Raw genomic sequence first — 23,952 nt, forward strand, 5'->3', positions numbered from 1 at the left:
TCTTTGATACAAAGTACAGTTTTAAAGCCATGTTCTTGAAAGTGCACAGACTAAACCAATGAGGCATAGAAAACTTCACCAGAGGAAAAGACACAACATAACTGTAGCATCATAAGTGCTTTTAGCATTATTTTCTGCTCAAAATAAAAGTTTTACCTTGATATTCCATATCAACTTTTACTTATATGATGTTAGATGATAACATATCAATATATAATTCAAACTACCTTTTTAAAAGTCTGCAAGACAGCTATCAAACCACCTTTTTAAAAAAAAAAAATCAGAAGTTATCAAATGATTATGAAGTGAAAATTAGGATTTGACCAAAAACATGTTGGTAGGATCATTTTGCACACATTGAAGTTATTGGACTATTCTGCAGTTGGTTAAAACATAACTTTTAGTGCAAAATTGAAGGGTACAAATGAGACCTTTCGATTTAAGAAATGAACAAAATTTCCTTGTGTCTTCATGGAATTTCAGTAACATGTGTTGTTTGAATATGAGACTTTGTTGAATGCTGAATGCAAAAAAATTATCTATAACCAACAGTTCATGACCATACAATCTTACTTCTTGTTGATGGAACATCTTCAAATGTGCATGTTCTTGGATGAGCCGGGAAGGGACCTCCTTATCCTGCTGGATGTGCCTTGACTCCTTTATTGCACAAGATTTAGATGACGAGAATGAAGTATCTGTAAAAGGTATTCTGATGCTTAAGTTAAGATTTGGTACAATGTAGGTGAGAGTAATAAATATTATTCATGATGTGTACATTTCCTTTGGGTGTAGAACATATTTATAGGGTCATAATAGGTCATTGGTTCTAGGTCTGTACTAAGATAGGTCGCAAAGCTAATCTCACTGTCAAAGTAAGATTTCACACTATTAATGAAATTAATTACGCTGTATAGAAGATTAGTCGTTGGTTTCCTAAAAATTGGATTCGAACATGTCATTTGTGGGACACTCGACCGTTGGAATGCATCTAAATAAATTAGTAAAAAGAAACCAACTTTCTTTATTTTTGAAAAGAATGGGACTACACCCTGTTCAAAAAAATATAAAAACCATGGGTGAATAGCAAACTTATAAGAGAATAACAAGACAATTTGAAATAACATAATAAAATGTGAATCAATGTAGACAAAAAAAAATGTGAATTTTCCAAGTTGGATGGTGATACATATTATGTTGGTTATTGATATAATTTTCATAAAAAGGATTGAAAATGTTTTTTTATGATTTTTTTTCATTTCCTATGCCGAATAAGGCTACAATCATTATAGTCTTTACTTAGTAAATTAATGTCTCTAAAATAATTATTAATTTTAAATGTTAAATCACCTCATTATAATTAATAATTAGAATTTAATTAATTTGTAAATAAATATAATTAAAAATACTTCATTGTGACTAATAATTAGAATTTAATTAATTTGTAAATAAAAATAATTGAAGTTACATATCATTCAAATAATACAATACAACAAATTTAATCTTTTACATTTTTTATTTTAATTTTTAATTTAAAAATATACAAGTTAACTAGTTAGCCTGTCATGCTCCATCCTTAACCTGCTAGGTTGATAGACTACTTTCTTTTCAACATTTATAATGAAACGAAAATGTTTGCCAAAGTAAAAATATGATGTTGAATAAAAAATATATAATTTTTAATATAAAAACATATATATTTTATTAAACTCAATCTTTTGTGTAAGGTAAGAAATATTTTACAACCTGAAGACACTTAATATCTTGTAACGACTTCTAATATTCATATATAAACATTCACAAACAAGAAGAGAAGTTAACAACAACATTAATTTGGGTTGTATGAGGAACAAGAAGTTAACATGAAACTAGAAACTGGGTAATTTTTAAAGGGGAGTAGTAGATGTACTGGAAGCTTTTGTTTTGATTCAATTAAAGGCTTGGTCATGGATTAAATCAAAATCACAGTTTGTGCATTTTTTCTTTTCTGATTGGTGTATAGATCTGTTGGTTTGTATGAAAATAATTTCATGACGTATTCATTTAAGTTGTATCATCAGTCATCAGTATCAGTTATTTTTTTTTATTTTTTATCTTTTTGTGTTATATAAATATAACACTCAATAATGTAAGTTTGTAACAATTTTTTATTAATAATATATATCATTTTCTTTTCTCTTCTTTCTCTATGAGATATACAAAACTAATAAAATCATTATAAAAAGTATAAAAAAAAGTTATTTTAGAAACATTCCGAAACTTGTATATTCAAAATTTCAAGGATGTGATAATTATTTTGCATATGTTGATGTAGGAAGGTAAGAAAAAAGTCATGGCGATAAGCAGGAACAGTTTGGAGTGGTAGCTGTAACTGTTCCATGGGCATTCTTCCCAGAACAATAAACTTGCTTTCCTTCTTCATGAGACACAATCTTAATTTCATCCAATGTAATGTTGAAACAACCTTGTGGACCACAATTTAAGGTAATTGCTTTATCACGCACACATGTTCCATCAAATCCACGAAATGTGATTCCACTCACTTCTACACCTTCATCCTATTACACCAAAAATAAATTTTAATAAATAATAAATAAATGAAGAGTTAAATATGTTTTTTTTCGTGTAAATACTTATAGTAAAAAAACTATTCTAAATGTTTTATGTAAGGCAACAAACAAATTCTATCATTGTATTATAATATTTTAACATTATAAAGTGTTATTGTCAGCTATGAGTTAAAATAAGTATTTTAACATCTCAATACACACATCTGTTTATAAAGTAAATTTTTTTTTACAATAACCAAATCCAATAATTTTCGTACTATAAGTATATAAAAGGTCTAAAATTTAAATAAAACGAAAGTGAACGAAATTACAAGAAAAATATATTTAGCCCTAATATATTTTAATTAGATGGATAATTAATCAGAGACACGAAGAAAGTTAGTGACTACAAAATTTAAAATATTAATTGTGAGTTTAGTGATTACCTTTGGAGAATAATCATTATAGAATTGGTCAATGATTATTGGGTTCCCAGCTTTTATCAATTTAATTTCCTCAAAAGTGATTTCTCTTGCATAACCTGATCCATTCTGTAAGAAAAATATGAAATATTCCTTTCAAATGGTAAGAAATAACGAGAAAAAAAATATTTAATGTTTTTTAACATTTTTGTTTTTTCGTATATACGTCTGAAAATTCCTTTGATTGATCAGTTTTTATCAAGCACACCTCTAATTAATCAATTTTACAGGATTCAAAATTACTTGACCTGTGTATATATAATTATAGCATAATTAATGGGTATACATGATTTTTTTTTTCTACTTTTATCTCATTTTCAAAGTTAAGAAAATATTAATTACTTTTTTAATTATGTTGTTCACTTAATTTTTAATTAATGTGGAGTAGAAATGAAATAGAAAAATTTATAACTATTTTATTAAGATAAAAAAATTATTGCATTTCAATATTTTTTTAGTAAAAAACTTAAAACACAAATAAAAATGAAAAAAAAAAATACTCACAGGAAATGTCTTTATTCTTGCTCCATTTGTTGTATTGGTGAAGCTGCAGTTTCGTACATAAATTTGTTCTGCTGTATTATCATTGCCTCTACCCAAGCTGCCAATGCTGATTAATTCATCACACTTGGTTAAAGTTAGGAATATATAACAAATTATATTAATTTTATCAATGCAAAAAACTTATATTCCTTCATTCTCAAAATTATATTGCAATATAATTTGGAAAAAAAAATCACGGGTGTAAAATTCTTAGTATATTAAATTGATTCAAATAAATTACTTTAGGTGTTTATGTAAAATTTTAGAAAAAATATGAATGTAAAAGTTATGAGATGAGATAATAGTTTTATATATCATCTTCAGAGTGTGTGACAATTCCCTCAAACTCTTATGTCTTTTGTCTTTTTCATATTAATAATTGTTTTCACATTAATAATTGTAGTGTTAAGTTGAGGGTGTGAATATATTTATTCCATTCTGCAATATTCTTATATTATTTAATATTTTTATATTATTTAGAATTTAGAGTTTTGAAGTGAAAGATAATTTAAATACGTATTTTATTTTTATTTTGAGATATATTTTAAAAAAAATATTAAATTACAAAATGAACAAGATCTTAAATACCATGATAATTTTAATGTGATCTCTCAAATTGTTAGGTGGTTATTTTTTTTTTATCTGGATTGTATGTTTCTCTTTGTGCAATGAATTTGTTTGTATAAAGGTTGAAGTATCTGAACTACTTTTATTTTATTTATTCGATTGATAAAAAAATAATAATTTTAATGATGTTATTTTAACAAATTTAAAATCAAAACAATATCATTTTAGAAAAAACACATTAAATAATGATATATATATACCTTATTCCATGGCCTGGTCCACAAGCAATCTCAGTAACATTGATATAAGAGGAGTTACCACTGATGCCAATACAATCATCACCTATTGAGAAAGTGAGTGTAAGTTTAAAAGTGCAGATAATAATGTTATTATATAACTCTTGATGGAAAAAACGTACACGAAAACAACACATAAACACGAATCAACTGCAAAAATTAAACAACACAGAATTTAACGTGATTCGGTTACGTCTACGGACAACTAATTAGGTTTTCATTTTGTACAAGTAAAAAAATCTCTTAAATAGAGATTATAGAAGGAATACAATAATTAAGCCCACTCACTAAAACATGATGTCTAGTCAGTTCAACCTAATTGGTCCTGACTTGACACTCATCAATAACTACATTAAAATTTGATATTATATATCTAGATACAGATATATAAATATATATGTGCATGTGGTGATGAAAAGTTGGTTTACCAGATGCTATAGTTGAATCTCTGATCCAGATATTTTTGGAAGCATAGACATTAAATCCATCAGTGTTGGGAGAGTTAGCAGGAGAATGAATAGTGATAGCAGAGAAAATGGCATTCACACAATCATTCACGTTTATGTGAGATCTTGGACTGTTCACAATTCTCAAGTAACTAACCCTAAGATCATTGCATGCATTGAAACTAATCACCTGCATCATTCACAATTATTCAATTATTCAATTTGAATATGAAAATGAATGTAAAAGAGAAAGAAATAATGAGAAAAGAAAGTGTAGAATAATGAAAAACCGATGGTCGTTGACAAGCTTTGCATGGCCACCAAGTAAAACCTAAGCCATCTAATAATCCTTCTCTTCCATCAACTATGAGACCATTCACATTTGACATCAAGATCCAAGTAAAATAATAAGATACCCATTTATTCTTCGCAGGTGCAACTATTTTTCCTCCAATCTACAAGAAATGGTACAAAATTAAATAAATTAAATCAGAAAAAAAATCATATTGTAAGGATTTTGTTATTATTATTATTATTATTATTTAACACAATGTTTTTTTTTTATCAGCAATAAACAATGAATAAATGTGAGTCACTTTAGGGGTGACCCAACCCTTATACAAAACACACGACCTTTAACCTTGTTCACAACACACACCCCGCCAACTCCTAAGAACTTAAATAAAATCGAAAAGAACCGCCAACAACCCTCACTCTTATACCCAAATAAGACATCAAAACATCATCTTCATACAGACCAAAGGATCAACACACCAGTCAGAGAAGGAAAAGATAGCATCCTGCGACTTGGAAGTAACCCAAGCCCATGCCTTTAGTTGCACCAACGCGAATACTTCCAATACATCTATTACACCCCCTCTAAAAATTACTCTGTTTCTACGTTTCCAGATTTCGTTGACGACCGCGATCCAAATCACTCCCCAAACCTCATTTACCTACCGAAACAGACACGTTACTCAACCTAAACTGAGAGAAATTTTGCACTGGAACATTATGAAACACACTTTGCACGCCCAACCAAGCACAACAAAGGTTCCACACTCGCCACGCAAAACTACACTCAAAGAACAGATGAGTGTTAGATTCCTCCTCCACCCCGCAAAGACTACACACAAAACTTACCACCGTGATCCCACGTTTTTCCAAGTTAGCCTTAGTAGCCAACTTATTTTCCAACACCCTCCACGCCGTAACATGTGCAGAAGGTACAACCTTACACTTCCAGAACTTTATAAACTCCCCCTCTCTCTCCCCTATTCGCCCCCCCCCCCCCCCTAGACGGAGATATCCAGTTTTAACCGAATACCCTACCTCCTCCCCTTCCTTCCACTCCCAGTTATCTTCCTTCTCCAAATTCAAGCTCACACCCTGAACTTCCTGAGACAGTAGACACACTAAACTCTTTTCCCACTCAAAAAGACTCCTTCTCCAACCAAACTTCCAAACTCAAACATTGTTGTTCCAAGCCCCTACCTCTGCCACCGAGGAAGCTTTTGAGACACTAAGTGAAAACAGCCTCGGGAAAACACTTTTCAACGCCCCCTACCCACCCAATTGTCTTCCCAAAACATAACTTCCTTCCCATTACCCACCTTCCAAGCCACGGCATCTTCAAAATTCTGACCCCACCCTTCTAAGCTCCACACCTCCCTTAAATCTTTCCACCACAGGGAATCTGAACTTCCTCCCCTTCCCTCTCTCAAAATTCTCCAGCCCCCGTACTTGGAATCAATTACCTCCTTCCACAAACCACCCTTATCCGACCCCAGACGCCAAATCCATTTACCGAGTAAAGCCAAGTTGAAAATCCTTAAGTCAATGACGCCAAGCCCTCCATCCTCTCGCGCTTCACACACCTTTTTCCAAGAAGCCCACGCTACCTTTCTTCCATCAGAGCCCCAACCCCACAGGAAATTCCTTTGAATACTCACTATCTCGTTTGCCACCCCAACAGGCATTTTGAAAAGAGAAAGGTAAAACAAAGGGATAGAAGAGAGAACCGACTTGATCAGGCAAATTCGCCCTGCCATAGACAATAGCCTGCCTTTCCAACTACTCAATCTTCTTTTCACTCTATCTATCACCCCAGCCCAAAACTCCTTTTTCTTATGACACCCTCCTATCGGCAAACCCAAATAAACAAAAGGAATTGTCATCACCTCGCAATTAAGAATTGTCGCAAAACGCTGAATCGATATTTGCTTTACCCCCACACCTCCTAACTTGCTCTTCATAAAATTCACCTTAAGCCCAGACGCAAGTTCAAAACAATTCAGAGCCGCCTTAATATTGAAAATGCTCTTGACATTAGCTTCACAAAAGAAAACAGTATCATCAACATACTGTAACATGTTAACCTTCACCTTCTCTCTGCCAATCTCCAGACTATCTATCATCTTCCTCTCAGTTGCCATTCTAGACATGCCTGCCAAGCCTTCCGCCGCAATAAGGAACAAAAAAGGGGCTAACGGATCGCCTTGTCGAAGTCCTTTTTTTGGGAAGAACTCCTTAGACGGACTACCATTCACTAACACAGACACAGAAGCAGACTCCAAACACCCTTTTATCCAACGAATCCATTTACCACAAAAACTGAGCCTTTCTAACATATAATAGATGAACTCCCATCTCACTGAGTCATACGCCTTTTCAAAATCGGCTTTGAAGAAAACACAACTTTTCTTCCTTCTCTTTATCTCATCCAGAACTTCATTGGCGACTAACACACCATCCAACAAACCCCTCCCCTGAAGAAAGGCGGACTGCCTGACATCAATGACTTTTGCAATCACCTTTTTTAGACGCAGCGACAGAGCCTTTGAAATAATTTTGTACAGACATCCGACCAAAGAGATAGGTCTAAACTCCCCAAGCCGCATAGGATTTTCACATTTAGGGATCAAGCATAAGAACGACGCATTTGAACCCCGAGGCCATTTTCCGAAGGATTCAAAATCCTTTACTGCAACCATAATATCTGCTTTGATGAGATCCCAACAAAACTTTATGAATCCCATATTAAAGCCGTCTGGACCAGGACTCTTCGAGCTGTCACAACTCCACACCGCTTCCTTAATTTCCTTTTCAGTAAAATCTCCAACCAACATCTGATTATCCTCTACGGAAATGGAATTAAAACAAACGTTGTCCAGCCTAACCGGCAACTCTTCATTTCCAACAAACCTGGCTTCGAAGAAATCTCTGACATTAACCTTAATCTCATCCTTATCCTCACTCCACCGGCCGTTCTCAAAAACCCCATGTAACTCATTCTTAGCCCTCCTCCATTTAATAGATGAGTGAAAAAATTTTGTATTAAGATCACCTTGCTTCAACCATTTTAGCCTCGCCTTCTGCTTTACCACTGCCTCTTGCTTGAGGAGATTTTTGTTAAGTTCAGCTAATAAAGACTTTCTTTCCTCCCTCTCAAGCACATTAAGGTCAAACTCATCATCTCTTGTGTCCAACTCCCTAATCCTTTTTAACAGCCCATCACCCTATTCACATCCCCAAAGACCTCCTTATTCCATACTTTTAAGTCAGCTTTGAGTTTCTTCAATTTTTCTTTAAACACATATATCCCTCCACCTTGAACCTCATACTTAGGCCATCTTTCTTTCAGAAACACCTTAAATCTACTGTCACTCTGCCAAACATCCAGACTCCTGAACGGTTTCGGACCCCAATCAACGTACTCATTTTTAATAATAATCGCACAATGATCGGAAACCGATCTACTTAGTACGTGTTGTTTACAATTCGGCCATGCTTCAACCCATTCCTTTGACACAAGGACTCTGTCGATCCTACTCTTCACTAAACCATTAGGTTTATACCACGTAAACTTCCTTCCTGTCATCGGAATATCTACCAATTCTGCTTTCTCGATAAAACTATTGAAGCCATCTATTTCTCTACCATAGTCAGACACAAAAACCAAACTCTTCCTCTCCTCCCTTCTTCTGATTGAATTAAAATCACCCACTACGCACCAGGCCATATTCACTTGTGTCAACCTGTAATTACAAATTTCCTCCCAAACCTCCTTCTCTCGTAAAGACCCAGAACAATAAACATTTACTATTGTGACCGGGGTCTCCTTCCCAAGCTTCCATAGCCCTTCAATAATAGAATAATTTCTACCATTAAAGAATCTTGACATCTGAAAACTATTTTTCCTCCAAATCGTAATAATCCCCCCGGCATTATTAATAGCTCCGTTCTCAACCCACTCTATATCATTAGTACCCCACAACATGAAGACATTTTCCCTACTAATCTCCGAGCTTTTCGTCTCTTGTAAACACACCAAATCCGCCTGCTCCTTACTTATCAGAGTTCTTAGATACTTTCTCTTTAAGGAGTCACCTGTCCCCCTTATGTTCATGTTAATTATCTTCATCGACATTTACCCTAAACTCCCCCCTAAACCTCAAATTACTGTTATCCCGAACTTCCAAAGACTGAATTCTACTAATGACAGTATCTTCTTGAGCATAGCGAGTGTACCCCATATCCTTGCCAGCCTCCCACACTCTAACTGCTTCAGACTCAACATCTTTCAACCTGTAAATTCTGTTGCAATTCTCAATTGCACTGTCTGACAAGAGAGTAGACATAGGCCTCACCCCGGATTGCTGAACCAGATAATCTACCTGAGCCACCCTGATTTCCACCAAATTAGAATCTGGCCCAAATTCTCTCACGCCCCCCACATCTCTATCCGTTGAAACTATTGTATTAATATCTACATTCTCCTCCACAATACTGGTCAAGTCCTTAGTTATTGTCGTTTTCGCATTACGAGGAGCTCCACCAGAACTCACCGGACCGCTACGCAACCGTAAATTCTTTTTTCTCCTCCTCCCAACCTTCTTCGCTGCTTCATAACTGACATCCGCAACTTGACCCTCACCACAATGAAGGTGGCAGCGAGGATCGCCTGCGAATTCCCCGCTAACGCCGCCCATCCCATGTCCTTGCAACTCAGCTGGAGAAACCAATAACCCTCCTGCTCCTACCCCACCAACCCCCTCCACGACCCCTCCAGACTGCTCCACCTCATTGATTTTTGATCCTAACCCACCAATCCATTCCACTCCTCTCCACGTGACCAAGAATATTTTCAACCTCCAGAACCCGTTCCTCATTTGCCTTCAATTCTCCAACAATATTTTCAACCTCCAAAACCCGCTCCTCATTTGCCTTCAATTCTCCAACGTGGCAACCATAAATGCTCATTGCATGCTGCACCTCACACCGTGGGTCCCGCTGTGAGTGCTCCCCATTAAATAAGAAGTCCACATTCACTTCTTCATGAGCATCCATTAAAGGCATGCTACCATAGTCCTCCACATGGCAAACTTCATTTGCAATGGTAATCATTTCACTTTTACCATGAATCACATTAACGTGATTCCACCCAACTACTGCCACATCCCCTTTACCATGCACCATTTCCAAATTACTAGCTTCTACTTGTTCCACGCATGCAATTGAACCATCATGGTGGCACGTAGCAAACCCAAGGTGACTTAAATCACCGAATAAGTTTTCTTGGTGACCAACAACCCCAACTCTCCCATGCACCTCACCATCCTTTCCTAGCTTCATTAATTACTTCCGTTAAACCAAGTTGTTGGCACGGAGAAAGGCCATCTTTAAATGCTGCATCACATGGTTCTTCTAGGGAATCAGCAAACCCAACATTCCTATTCCCAACCCTTTCCAATTCGACGCCACATGGACTCTCCTTACGATGCTCCGTTTCTATCCCAACCCACCTTTCTTTTTCTGCTCCTGCAAATAATCCAATATGTTGACGTGGGGAATAACCAAAAACACCAGCAGTAATTGCATTAATTGTTACGGCTCTTGATTCCTCAAGGGATCCAACACCCCCAGCTTCCCCAGGTTGGTCCATACCGAAGCCACGCTGTGCCTCCTGGCAATGAACCGATACATCTTCTCCACTTCTTTCTCCATCATCTCCCTCTTCTGAGCTTGCCTCTGTATCTACCTCAGAGCGACCGCCGCCCCACCTACCACAATAATCTTTTGGGTCCAATGCCTGCACACTAGCCTCCTCTTCGAATGACACCCTACACCATGTTCCATTAATACGAATATCTTTCACCAGACTAACCATACTAGCTACCGGTATCTTCACCCTAACACGGATGTACTCTAACAACTCCCTCTTCTCATTTGAAACATCAACTTCCACAAACTCCCCGACCATAGATCCAATACTGACAAAACAATGGTTACACCACAACTGTAAAGGAATGCCTCTACAACCCTAAACCCAAGCGAACCTTTCATTAACTACAAATGAATCTTTCCAAGGGAACAACTCTGAAAACAAACTATCTAACCAAGCTTTGTTATCTTCCAGAACTTTTCCAAGCGCTTCTCCTTCGTCGCAGGACAACAATACATACTTCTCCCCGAGAAATCTTAACCTCACCAGGCTAAAACCTCCCAAAATAAAGCTTTCCTTAATCGACTGCAAACGTGGAGATTCCTTGAGACGCCCGAAGAAGCAACCCTCCAACCAGGAAGACGACTCCTTGTCTACTGGAAACTGGAAATCGTATCCCTCCTCCTGTGAACCGCAAGCGCTCTTACCTGAACCCCCCGCATCAGCATCACCACGAACATCCAGAACCACATCACCCGCCACCATTTGAGCAAAGGACAACTTCTGCTGCCCCTTCGGAGTCCAAACTTCCCTCTTAACCACCCCTCTCTTCTTTCCAACCCTTGATGCGTCATCCCTTCGATACTTAGGGAGATTCACCTGTAACTTCCACGTACCAATCCATATCGCATCCAATTTTCTTTCCAGGGAAAGAACGTCAGTCACACGGAACCTAACAAACCCAAACCTTCGACACCTTGCGTTAAGCTTTCTGGCAATGAAAACATCCAGGACTCTTCCCCACCTTTGAAACACCTTCCATAGATCTCTCTCAGAGAAATGATCAGGAAAATTAGTGAAAAAAAACGAAGTATCAGCCATCTTCAAACACTCATCCTTATTATTTAACACAATGTAACTTAAGGGTAGAGAGGAAAATTTGATACATATTTTAATGGAGAAAGCATTGCATGATGGATAAAAGTTTAATAAAAATTACTAAATTACACAGTAATGAAGTGGGGAAAAGGAAATTATTCACTACTGAAAATCATGAAATAGAAAATCATGAAATAGAAATTAACTTGTAGAAACCAAAATAATTAGTTGTAACAGTAAAACCATTTTAGAAACTAAAAAGAAATTTGGTTTCTAAATTAGTTTTTATTATTGTTAAATAGCTTTTAAATTGGTATCTAATTAGCAACTAAGGTTTTTGCTACCAAATTTAGAAACTAAATAATTGGTAGTTAAAACCTTAGTGGCTAATTAGATACCAATTTAGAAACTATTTAACAATAATAAAAACTAATTTAGAAACCTTTTTTTTTAGTTTCTAAAATGGTATCTATTTTAGTTTCTATTGTGACTAATTATTTTGGTCTCTACAAATTGGTTTCTGTTTCATGATTTTATCGTAGTGATTAAGCAGAATTTTTTTAGCTAATTAGATATTAATTAATATAGAAACTTCATTAATAATAGAAATTAATTGTATATATTAATTGCATCATCTTTTCTATTTTACATTGTACGAGGGGATTAATGGGGATGTTAGGATAAATACAAAAAAAATAAAAATACACAGCATCGTTTCTTTTAATTCTTTAAAAAATATTATTGTTTCTTTTTTATTTCTTTAAAATTTAAAAAAAAACTTTTTTATTATACATGCATTTATTATATTAGATGGAGAGAGAAATAAGTAGAATAGAAAATTGTATAACTACTCAATTATAATTAAGAAACTTTATTATATTTATCCATACCTGCAAAAACAATCTTAAAATACAGGTAAAATTTAAGAGAGAATTAATTAAATTAAAAAATTTATGTAAATAAAAAGAAATAATTGTTTGATGTAATATTAGAAATACCTGAATTTGAATCCTTGAGGCATTGCAAGGACCCTTTAACGTTAAGCGTGATAAAAGGAATTCATAGTTTGGAGGTATGAGTAGAGTTGTCATCCCTTCTGCTCCACAAGTTCTTTCCCATGCTCTTAAAAATGCCTGCCATCAATTTCACGAATAATTTCAAGACCTAATATAAATAAATCAAGTCCTAATATAATTTTAGGAATGAAAATTAAAAAAAATAAAATTCACCTATTTTTAATCTTATTTGAGTTTTTAAATTTTGTAAATTTGATAATATTTTATCCAAAACAAAGTACTTATATATATATATATATGTGAGTTATAAATTTTCACTACAAGAAAATTATTAAATATCAATCAATTTAGAGACAAAAAATAATTGATCATTATATTAACTAAATTAAATATTATTTTATAAACTAAAAAATAATTAGTATTTAAAGTATTATTAATAAATTTATAAAGTAGTTTCTAAATTGGTATAATTAAGATTTTATATAAAGGTTTCAGGTTAGGCATTATTATGCAACTTGACACCTAAGCTAGACTAACATTCAAGTCACAACAATCATCTACCATCACATGAAAAACGGACGATATATAGGTAGTCTATACTTATTCATAAAGAACTCTAAAAATAGACTAAATGAAAGCCGATTATTTTAGATTTAAATTAATCACTAATTTAATTAAAGACTAATTTAAAATAGTTAATATTAAAATCTTGATAATTAATGTTATATATATATATATAAATTCAGAAATTATTTCGTAAAGTATTAATACACTTTAAATATCAATAATTTTTTAGTTTATAAAATAATATATAACTTACTTAATATAATATTTTTATTTTTAAATTAATTGATATTTAATAAATTAATTGATATTTAATAATTTTATTTAGTGTGTTATAAATTAGTAACAGTTGAAGTGGATTTCCAATAAAATGTTTCATTATTATTATGATAGAGTAATAGATGAATCAATATTAAACCATTAAAATTGTCAAAAAAATTGAGAAAAAAAAGCTATAATGAAAAAAGTAAAAGTTCATACTTGTGAATCGTCCGTTTTCCCATCTCCCTTAGCACCAAAATCGATGACGTTATATGCTTCCATGGTAGCACTCAACCCAATACACATAAATGGTGAAATAAAAGCAAGAATCAAAGCACAAATTATTAGGCTTTGCATGCTTCACTCAAGGGATTTTTTTTTTCTTGCTTTTGAATTCTTTGGAAAGGACTTGTTGAGACTTTACTAAAGTGATTTGTGTTTGGTATATACACAAACCAATTACCTTCTACTTATACAAATTCATTGCACCTATGTAATATTTTAAGTGCTTATGACAAAAAATTAATCTTTTAAGTGAATGTCATTAATGATGTGAGAGATGTAATATCTTGTGTCTTTAATGTATAATAAATTTGAATAGGAGGATTCATTTAAATAAAATTGTAATAAGTAGCTACCAAAATTTTAGGTAGTTATTACTTTATATTTTAAATTAGTCTTTTTAAAGGCTAATTTAGAATCTAAAATATTAGTTGCTAAAACTTAAGTAGCTAATTTAAATACAAATTTAGAAACCATTTATTAATAATAGAAATCACTTTAGATATAAAATTTGTTTTAGTCTCTAAATTAGTATCTAATTTAGTTAATATAGTGACTAATTATTTTTGATTTCTAAATTTTGTTACAATTTAATGATTTTCTTGTAGTGGATGTGTTTAATTGTGTTTTTATTATTGTTTTGTTATATTAATTGTGAGACTCAATGATTTTTAAAAAGTAATAAATATTAAAGTTTTGTATTATATTGAGTTTTTAAAAATTAAAATTAAAATTATTTAATGATTTTTTTTAAAATCTTTAGAGATTGAACTCTAATACCAATTATAAACAAGACAGAAAAATAAGAAGAGAAAGTTGAATTATATTTTAAGAGCTTTTGAAAACTTTTCAAAGATCTTGGTTTGATGCATATGCACAAACGAATTTTGGAGTAGGACATGTGCATTAATTGTCAAGCACAAACATTAAGAGTTATGTGTGATGAGGACTCGTCAAACGCAACTTCTAGCTTTATCAACGTGTTATCTAAATGTTATTTGTGTGGAGAAGATTTTAACATATTTGTGTGTGTAATGATGATATTTGTATCATTAGATTTAGAATATATGCATAGACATATAATTAGTTGGATAACACTTATTTAGTTAGACATAACTAGTATGGATGTAGGTATATTGGAGGAATATATGTATAATATGTATATGAGATTGTTTAAATTATATTAGTTTATCCATCTTGGTAATATGTTATGATCTTAATAATATTTTGAAAGTAAATGTTCCATCACAAAATATAAACTAATTTTTAGTGATAAAAAAAATTAGTTGTTATAGTAACTAAATTAGAGACCAAAAAAATTTTGGTTTCTAAATTAGTTTCTATTATTGTTAAATAGTTTCTAAATTGGTATCTAATTAGCAACTAAGGTTTTTGCTACCAAATTTAGAAACTAAATAATTGGTAGTTAAAACATTGATCGCTAAATACCAATTTAGAAACTATTTAACAATAATAAAAACTAATTTAGAAACCAATTTTTTTTTAGTTTGTATATAATTTAGTTACTATAATAACTAATTATTTTTAGTCTCTAAAATTGGTTTCTATTTCATGTTTTTTTTGTAGTGTTATCAATAGTTTGAATTGACCAATCGAGTCAAAAGAATTATTTATATGTACTATTTCGTAATATATTTAAATTTAAATATTATTTAAGTATTTAACGTAACATTTACTGAAAAAATTATTAAATAAAAATTATTTTTTAGATATAAAAAATAATTAGTTACTATATTGATTAAATTATATACTATTTTATCGACTCAAATATTATTGATATCTAAAATAATTTTCATTATTAATAAAAAATTATAAACTAGTTTCTAAATTAATATCTAGTTAGCTATCAAGGATTTAAATACTAATTACTTTAGATCCTAAAGTTGGTAGCTAAAAGCTTGGTAACTAATTAGATACTAATATAGAAACTAGTTATAAATTTTTATAAATAATCAAAACTATTTTAGATACCAATAAATTTTTGGTTTATAAAATAATATCTAATTTAGTTAATATGGTAACTAATTTTTTTTTTCTAAGATTAATTTCTATTTAATGATTTTCTAGTAGTGATTATTATATATAACATTAGTTATTTCTACTAATTTATGCATACAAAGTTGGAGTGTTAAAAAAATTAAAACTTAAAACTTTTAAAATATTAGATTAAATAATTTTTTTTAAAAAATTAAATGATTTAATTAGAATAAAATTTCATTAAAAATATGTTGTTATTAAATAGTAAATTGTTTTATAAAGTATAAGAAAGTTATAATTTAAGAAAGTATTATTTTTTATATAAAGAAAAATAACACTACAAGAGAATTAGTAAGTGAAACAAATTTTAAAGACAAAAAATAGTTAGTTGTTATATTATAATTTAATTTCTATTATTGATGAATAATTTCTAAACCAATATCTAATTAATTATCAATATTTTAGCTACCAACTTTATAATCTAAATAATTGGTAGCTAAAATATTGGTAAATAATTATATATCAATTTAGACTATTAATCAACAATAGAAACTAATTTAGTCAATATAGCAACTTATTATTTTTGTCTTTAAAATTGATTTCTATTTAATGATTTTATAGTAGTAATAATTATAAAACATATTATTAAATTAGTAACATAATATTTACTTACATATAAAATTAATACAAACATAAATATAAATAGAAAAAGGAGTGCTATATGTTACTTTACTAATGTCATAAATATTTATTTAAATTTAGAGTGTGATATATTTTGTTTAGTTCTATAATGATTTTCTATTAATCTTTTGGAAACTAAATATTTTCTATTAGGGATGGGGAATATTTGGATTGCGATTGTTAGTGACATTTGAAGTCACATGAATAAGATTATTTTTAAAGGGGGAATTTTGGATTATTCCGATATTTTCTCTTTTACTCAATTGAAGGTTTGGGGTTGGATATCTACTAAATATTCGTCTGCTTGTTTCTCTTTTTTCTAACTGGTGTATTGATCCTTTAGTTTATTTTTATTCCCTTTAATTGCGCAGGTGTTTGGTTTTTGACAAGGATAGTTTTGGAGCATTTGTCTGGGAGGTGTTTTGAGGTTAGGTTATGATGGTTTTCACCAGATTATCTTTGCCTATGTAAATGAGTTGAATCACACCTGATTCTCTTGTATATATCACTTTATTGCTGATAAAAAAAAACATTTTTGAAAACTAATCCCACTTGATGTGGTGATTATCACTCAAATTTTGTGCATGTGAGTTGAAGATCAATTCCCCTTACTTGGATTGTCCCAACAATATATATGAACATTATTCAAGTTGACTTTCAAGAAAGAAGACTGCAACTTATAATGTAATAATTTAATTTAATTTATACAAAATATTTAATTTTTTAATTTAAAACTTTAATTTGTAATTCATTTAAAATTTAGTCAAGATAACATTTTTAAATAAAATGAGAAAGATAAATGTCATTATTAAAACATAAGAGGATAAGAGAGATGAATGTAATTTAATAATAACAATAAAAGAGATTAATGTTACTAAAAAAATTAGAATGAGTATGAATTTAATTTTTATTAAAAATATAAGGATGTTGAATGTCTATATATAAACTAGAAAAGATATTAATGTTATTTAGTATGATAACGGAAAAGAATACATTTAATAATTAATAATATTTTAATAATTAATTCAAATTATAAATTTATTTAATTATTTATTCATAACAGTAAATAATTTATAACGTTTAATAGCTTTAATTAATTAACGTTATTTTTTACTTCAACTGTATAATTTCAATAAATCACAAAGTAAAGCATTTATCATTACACAAAATTATTATATAGAAACTAATTTTGGAAGTGAAAATAATTAATTATAATTATTATTTAACTAAATTAAAGACAATTTTATAAACTAAAAAAATATTGGTATATAAAATAATTTTTATTATTAACAAAAAATTATAAAATAGTTTTTAAATTGATATTTAACCATTAATTATTAAAATTTTAGCTATTCATTACTTTATATTATAAATTAGTCTCTATCAATCTTTTAGAGACTAATTTAAAATATAAAATATTAGTAACTAAAACCTTGATAGCTAATTTAAATACCAATCTAAAAACTATTTTATAAATTTTTATTAACAATAGAAAGCACTCTATACAACTAATCTTTTAATCTCTAAAATAATATATAATTTAGTCAATATAGTCATTAATTATTTTTTTATTAAAATTTGGTTGCTATTTAATAATTTTCTTACCGTGTATTATTTACTTGAGTATTAAAATAATATGAAAAATAGTTTATGATAATTTTTAAATAATTATAATTAGCAAAATAGAAATTGCTTCATTAATCCAAAATCTATTAGTTTTAAAAGCGTTAAAATTTCAACAACATTGTATAACTATCTTTAATACTTAAAATTATTTAATGTCAACTATTTATAGTTTCAACCTTTTCTTTTAGGATAAGTTACAACTACTTTTAAATAATTGAATGTTAACTATTCATAGTTTCAATAAAGTATTTATAACAATTTATCAAATTTATAAACTTTACAATAATTATAACAAATTTCAGATAATTATAATTCAAATACTTTCCACTTTCTAAATAATGGTATATGACACTTATATTGTGTTTGGTTGAAGTGGGGATTTATGGAGAGGGGATGAAGTGGATTAGAGAGGATGTGTGCGGTTAATATGATTGATGATAATAGAATGAATTTGTGAGGATGATTTATTGAAATTTGAAAGTGGTGTGATAGTTAAGGGATAATTTAGAAATTATTTTAAAGGAGTAAAATGTAAGTTTACAAATTTATCCTTGTTATTAAAAAATATTTTAATAATGAGTTATGGTATATATTTTTTTTTTTAGGTTTGAGTTAATTATCTTTTTCTAATATATAACTTTCATAATTACTGTTATTTTGTAATAAACAACAATTTTTTTTATTAAATTCAAATAAATTTATTAAATATATTAAAATTGATGAAAATAATATTTATTATTATATACATATTTTATTTTATATAACTATTTATGTTTTGTTGATATTATAATTTTATTTTATTATTTTTATTATTTATAATTATATGTTGTTATTAATAGTATAATTAAATACTTTTGAAATTATTAAATAAATTTATCTAATATTTAAATTTTTATATTGTATATATATAATTATATTAATAATTAAAATAGTATTAAATAATTAATATTATTAATATTTTGAATAATTTATATATTTTAAAATAATGTACAATTTAAACATAGTAGGACTATAAAATTCACATATTTTTTTAAATATTATGAAATATTGACTAACAACATGAAAAAAATTATATTTTATTTTTTATGTATAATTTTTTATTTCAATTTGTATCCAATAAAATAAAGAAAAAAAAAACAACTTTCGCTTATCATTAATAAACATTGGATGAACATAAAATAGTCGGTGATTACAATAAATAAATTAAGGCATTACATTAAAATCCTAAATGATGTTGTGTCATGAAATTTAAAAAAATTAAAAACATAATAATGTTCATTGACATATTAAATATAACTAACAATCAAAATAAGTTCAACATAAAAAGTAATAATAACACAACAAAAATATAATAAATGTTCTTCGTTGCCTCGAAGCTGGTGAAGTGTATCTTCGATTCGGTCCAAATGTGTGCTGATAGTGTTGATATCCAACCTCATGCTTGATATACTTTTCTGTATATTTTGAATTCTCCTCAAATTTGTGTTAACATTGTTGAATCATGGGGGATTTCAGGTTGAGGATGACCGCTTGCAACATGTTCTTGAGGCAATGGAATGTCTTCATGCTCTTGTTCATGTTCGTCGTCAAACCTTCCAAGTTGCCACACACCATTGACCTCAAAGATATTCATTTTCTCCATGGTTTTATTCTCGAAGAAGTTATTCCACCCTAACGTGATTGATGACTCTCCCATCAAGTTCATGTCATATAGCAACATGAGGTGTGTGATTAAACAACCATATGGAAGAGGCATATCATTGCCACACCATTTTATCATTTGTTGCATGATATAATGAGACCAATTAATCATTACATTACTTTTTAGGCACCATAACATGAAAACATCTTCATGAACCAATTGCGAGAAGTTGCTCTCTCGAGGACAAAACATGTGCACCCATGTGTAATGAAGTAGTTTGTCATTCATAGTCAAACTACTTACGTTTCTTACATTTTGACCGTGCGCCTCTTCTCTTGTCATGGTTAATAGGACCTGTTGACGATCAAAATGTATGTCCTCAATGATGGTACCAGGGGTTAACAAGAGACCATCATATTTTAGTTTCGCCACGTTCATCCAATCCCTATGTCTAATTATAATCTTGTGTGTGCCGATTTGAGTAGCAAGGTAATCCTGTGTCGTTAGATGAAGATTCGAATAAAAAACCCTAACCATATCCTCATAATACGGTAGTCTTATACTAAGAAAGTGTTGTAATCCTTGGAAGTTCAAATATTCTAGAAACTAAAAACTAGACATGGCAAAAAATGGGAAATCTAAGACTTTTGGAGGTATGACTGATCTGCCGTGAAAATTTTCCTCAAATGCTACCATCTAATGTTTTATTTGGAAATATCGAGAATAATCTAAAACTCCCTCCCTCCTTTGTAGTGGGATCATAGGAACTTCATCATCATTTGGTCCGCCTTTACCCTTCGTGGATGAAGATGCCATCGATAGGGAAGTTAAAACCTATGATGAAAATGTTACAAAACGATGACAAAATAATAGTATATTAGAAAATATCCTCATACATAAATTTCAAATGAAAGACAGTTCAACAATAATAATATTAGAAGTCAAATAAGAAGTACAGTGTTTGTCTTGAATTAAAAGTAAATGCAATTAAATTACAAATTGAACAACATAAAAATATAATTAAACATAATTTATTGATGTCGAGTCATGATGTTAACCAATTTTGCCATTCTTCGCCCTTTCGGCATACCATATACTCGCATTGCAATAGCTGGATTTCACAGAGAAAGTCGTAGCATTGGTCCATGACGGCTTCATCCTAAATATTTAAATCAAGTAGCATGGACCAAATATCCAAAGGTGAGTATTGATACGAACTCTTATGACAATCATTTTGTATGTATTCACCATAATAGTCATTTTGTCGTCTAAGTTTTGCAGCGATTTCTTGTGATGAAGTGGTTTGTACATGAGCAATTGCTAATACCTCATCAACGACATCGTTACCACGGTTCATGGAAGCGACACAATTTGCAGGTTCGTATTCAACATATTGAATTGATTCTCAATTACATCCACCATTGGGCCTTTTCTCTTTGATCCCCTGGATGTCGATGTCCCACTGGATGGTTGAGAGGGCACAAGTGGAGTATTACTTGGATTGTCAGTTGATTGAACATGCGCTAAAGGTGAGCGTGGAAGTTCGAGGTGCCATCGATTCTCGACCCTCGTCGTGCCTCGTCCACCATGGCACTAAGCAGAATAAAATCAATATTCGTGGTCCACTTTGTTGTCTGTGTGAACCCAATGGATGAACTTAGCTGAACACTTTTCCTGCCATCCATCTAAACAATCATTATGAAAGTTAGGACCAAATAGAGTAAGCATAATATAAAACAACATTTATTACAATATCAATTGCTTACATAATCTTGCCACATTTTGTTCGTTATAGTGTTCCTAATGTGTGAACCTAGTTTATGATCATCGTCACGGACTTGATAAGTTGAAACTTGTATATCTTGTTGCAACAATTAACGATCCACTTTTTGTATCAAATAGTCATCATTGTCCATCCCGCGAAGAAAGTTATGCAAAATACAACATGCTAAAATAATACTTGTCATAGTATGCAACTCGCAATGCGGCTCGGTCCCACTAGTTATAATTGGGAAACATTTTTTCGTGACACCAAATGTCCTTTCAATTACATTTCTAAGTGACGAATGACGATGATTAAACAATTATCTTGCATCCTGTGGTCCTCTTTGAGAATACTCTTTCAAGTGGTATCTAACCCCACAATAAGGTGTTAATATTTGTGGTTTTAGCATAAAACCTGCATTACTAAGATAGTATTTTCTCACAAACATTCCATGTCTATTGTGCTATATTTACATACTTTATACTCTTTTCGTTCAACTTAAATCATGAAATCACATAATAGGTCATTATTTTTAAAACCTATAACATTTACTTAGAGGTTGTACTTCATAAAAGTGAGAATTCATTCCTAAGGAATATTTAAATGTAGGGAGAAAATGAAAGGAAAAGATAAATATTTTGTCATTATCTCTTGTCATTTGAATGGAATATTTCATTATTGTACATCTTTTTCAGGGTGGATAAGATATGCAAGAGGAATCACTCTTGAGGAAGCTACAATCACAACCCCGTTAACCAATTGTAACTACAACCATTGTTTAAAAGGTATTCACCTAACTTTATATCAGTATATTATACTTCTTTCTAGTGTAAAGGTTGGTAGGAATGAGGTAGAGTTGTTTATACTCTAGTTCGATGTTGACACTTTCTTCCTATGCAAAGAGTATTTTAATAATGTGGTTACCATGAAAGCTATTCTAAGGGGTTTTGAACTAGCTTCAAGCCTGAAGATTAACTTTCATAAATCAAAGCTAGCAAGCATAAATGTTGATAGAAATGCCCTTGTGTATTATACAAAGACTCTGAATTGTACACAAATGGGAGTACCTTTCAAGTATTTGGGACTAGAAATGGATGGAAACCCAAGGAAGAAACAATTTTGGGAGCCTATCTTAAGCAAATTAAGTGCTAGGCTCAGTGTGTGGAAAGGGAGATTTTTTTCAATGGCAGGGAGAATATGCTTAATTAAGTCTGTAGAGAGGGAGGAAGAGCAAGTTGGTTTCAAGAAGCTTTAGGATGAAAAATGGGATTTGGAGACACTACAAGAAAAACGCGAATTACATACAGATAATCAACATTACATACGGATTAAAATCCGTATGTAAAATCAACATTACATACGGATTAAATTCCGTATGTATTACATACGGATTTTTTCCGTAATTTTTGGCGCCATGGAGCGGGAATCAAAATCCGTATGTAAATATTAGCACCATAAAATAAAATTAGCAGTCAATGGGATTCAAAGCCAGGTTCCTTCAGCAATCCTTCAACAACCAAGTAAAATTTAACCACTACACCAAGCAAATTCTTTAATTTTATTATGATTTTTATTATACTTATTATTAATAATAATACTAACAATATTAATAATATTAATAATACTAACAATATTAATAATATTAATAATACTAACAATATTAATAATATTAATAATACTAATAATACTAACAATATTAATAATACTAATAATACTAACAATATTAATAATACTAATAATACTAACAATATTAATAATACTAACAATATTAATAATATTAATAATACTAACAATACTAACAATACTAACAATATTAATAATACTAACAATACTAACAATATTAATAATACTAACAATAATAACAATATTAATAATACTAACAATAATAATAATACTAACAATATTAATGATACTAACAATATTAACATATGAATCACATTTAATTTATCTATAATCTACTTGAATCTAAACATAATTTATTATATTGTCTATTAGTATGAATCAAATTTAATATATGTCATACTCATAGTCATCATATTACCTATTACATTAAAATCAACTATCATATTAATTATTATTTTACGATCATATTGACTTAATTAAGTTCATTATAGGTAGTTGGTTTTACTTGTGTGTTATAGTAAAGAATATTGTCAACAAACAATATTATCTTTTAACATAAAATGATGACT

The 23,952-nt window shown here is 30.3% G+C and overlaps 1 protein-coding gene across 1 annotated transcript; it reads right to left on the minus strand.

Annotated features, from left to right (window-relative positions):
* Nucleotides 1-2,330: 2,330 nt before the first annotated feature.
* On the minus strand, nucleotides 2,331-14,123 carry LOC137818492 (probable polygalacturonase At3g15720). Its single transcript, XM_068621948.1, has 8 exons — nucleotides 13,986-14,123; nucleotides 12,924-13,058; nucleotides 5,174-5,338; nucleotides 4,866-5,073; nucleotides 4,402-4,483; nucleotides 3,536-3,641; nucleotides 2,996-3,100; nucleotides 2,331-2,558 (listed from the first exon to the last, which is right to left on the minus strand). Exons 1-8 carry the CDS (start codon nucleotides 14,121-14,123, stop codon nucleotides 2,331-2,333), a joined length of 1,167 nt encoding a protein of 388 aa, XP_068478049.1.
* Between the last annotated feature and the right edge of the window lie 9,829 nt (nucleotides 14,124-23,952).

The sequence above is a fragment of the Phaseolus vulgaris genome, chromosome 10 (genome assembly GCF_000499845.2).
Source record: "Phaseolus vulgaris cultivar G19833 chromosome 10, P. vulgaris v2.0, whole genome shotgun sequence".
NCBI lineage: Eukaryota > Viridiplantae > Streptophyta > Magnoliopsida > Fabales > Fabaceae > Phaseolus > Phaseolus vulgaris.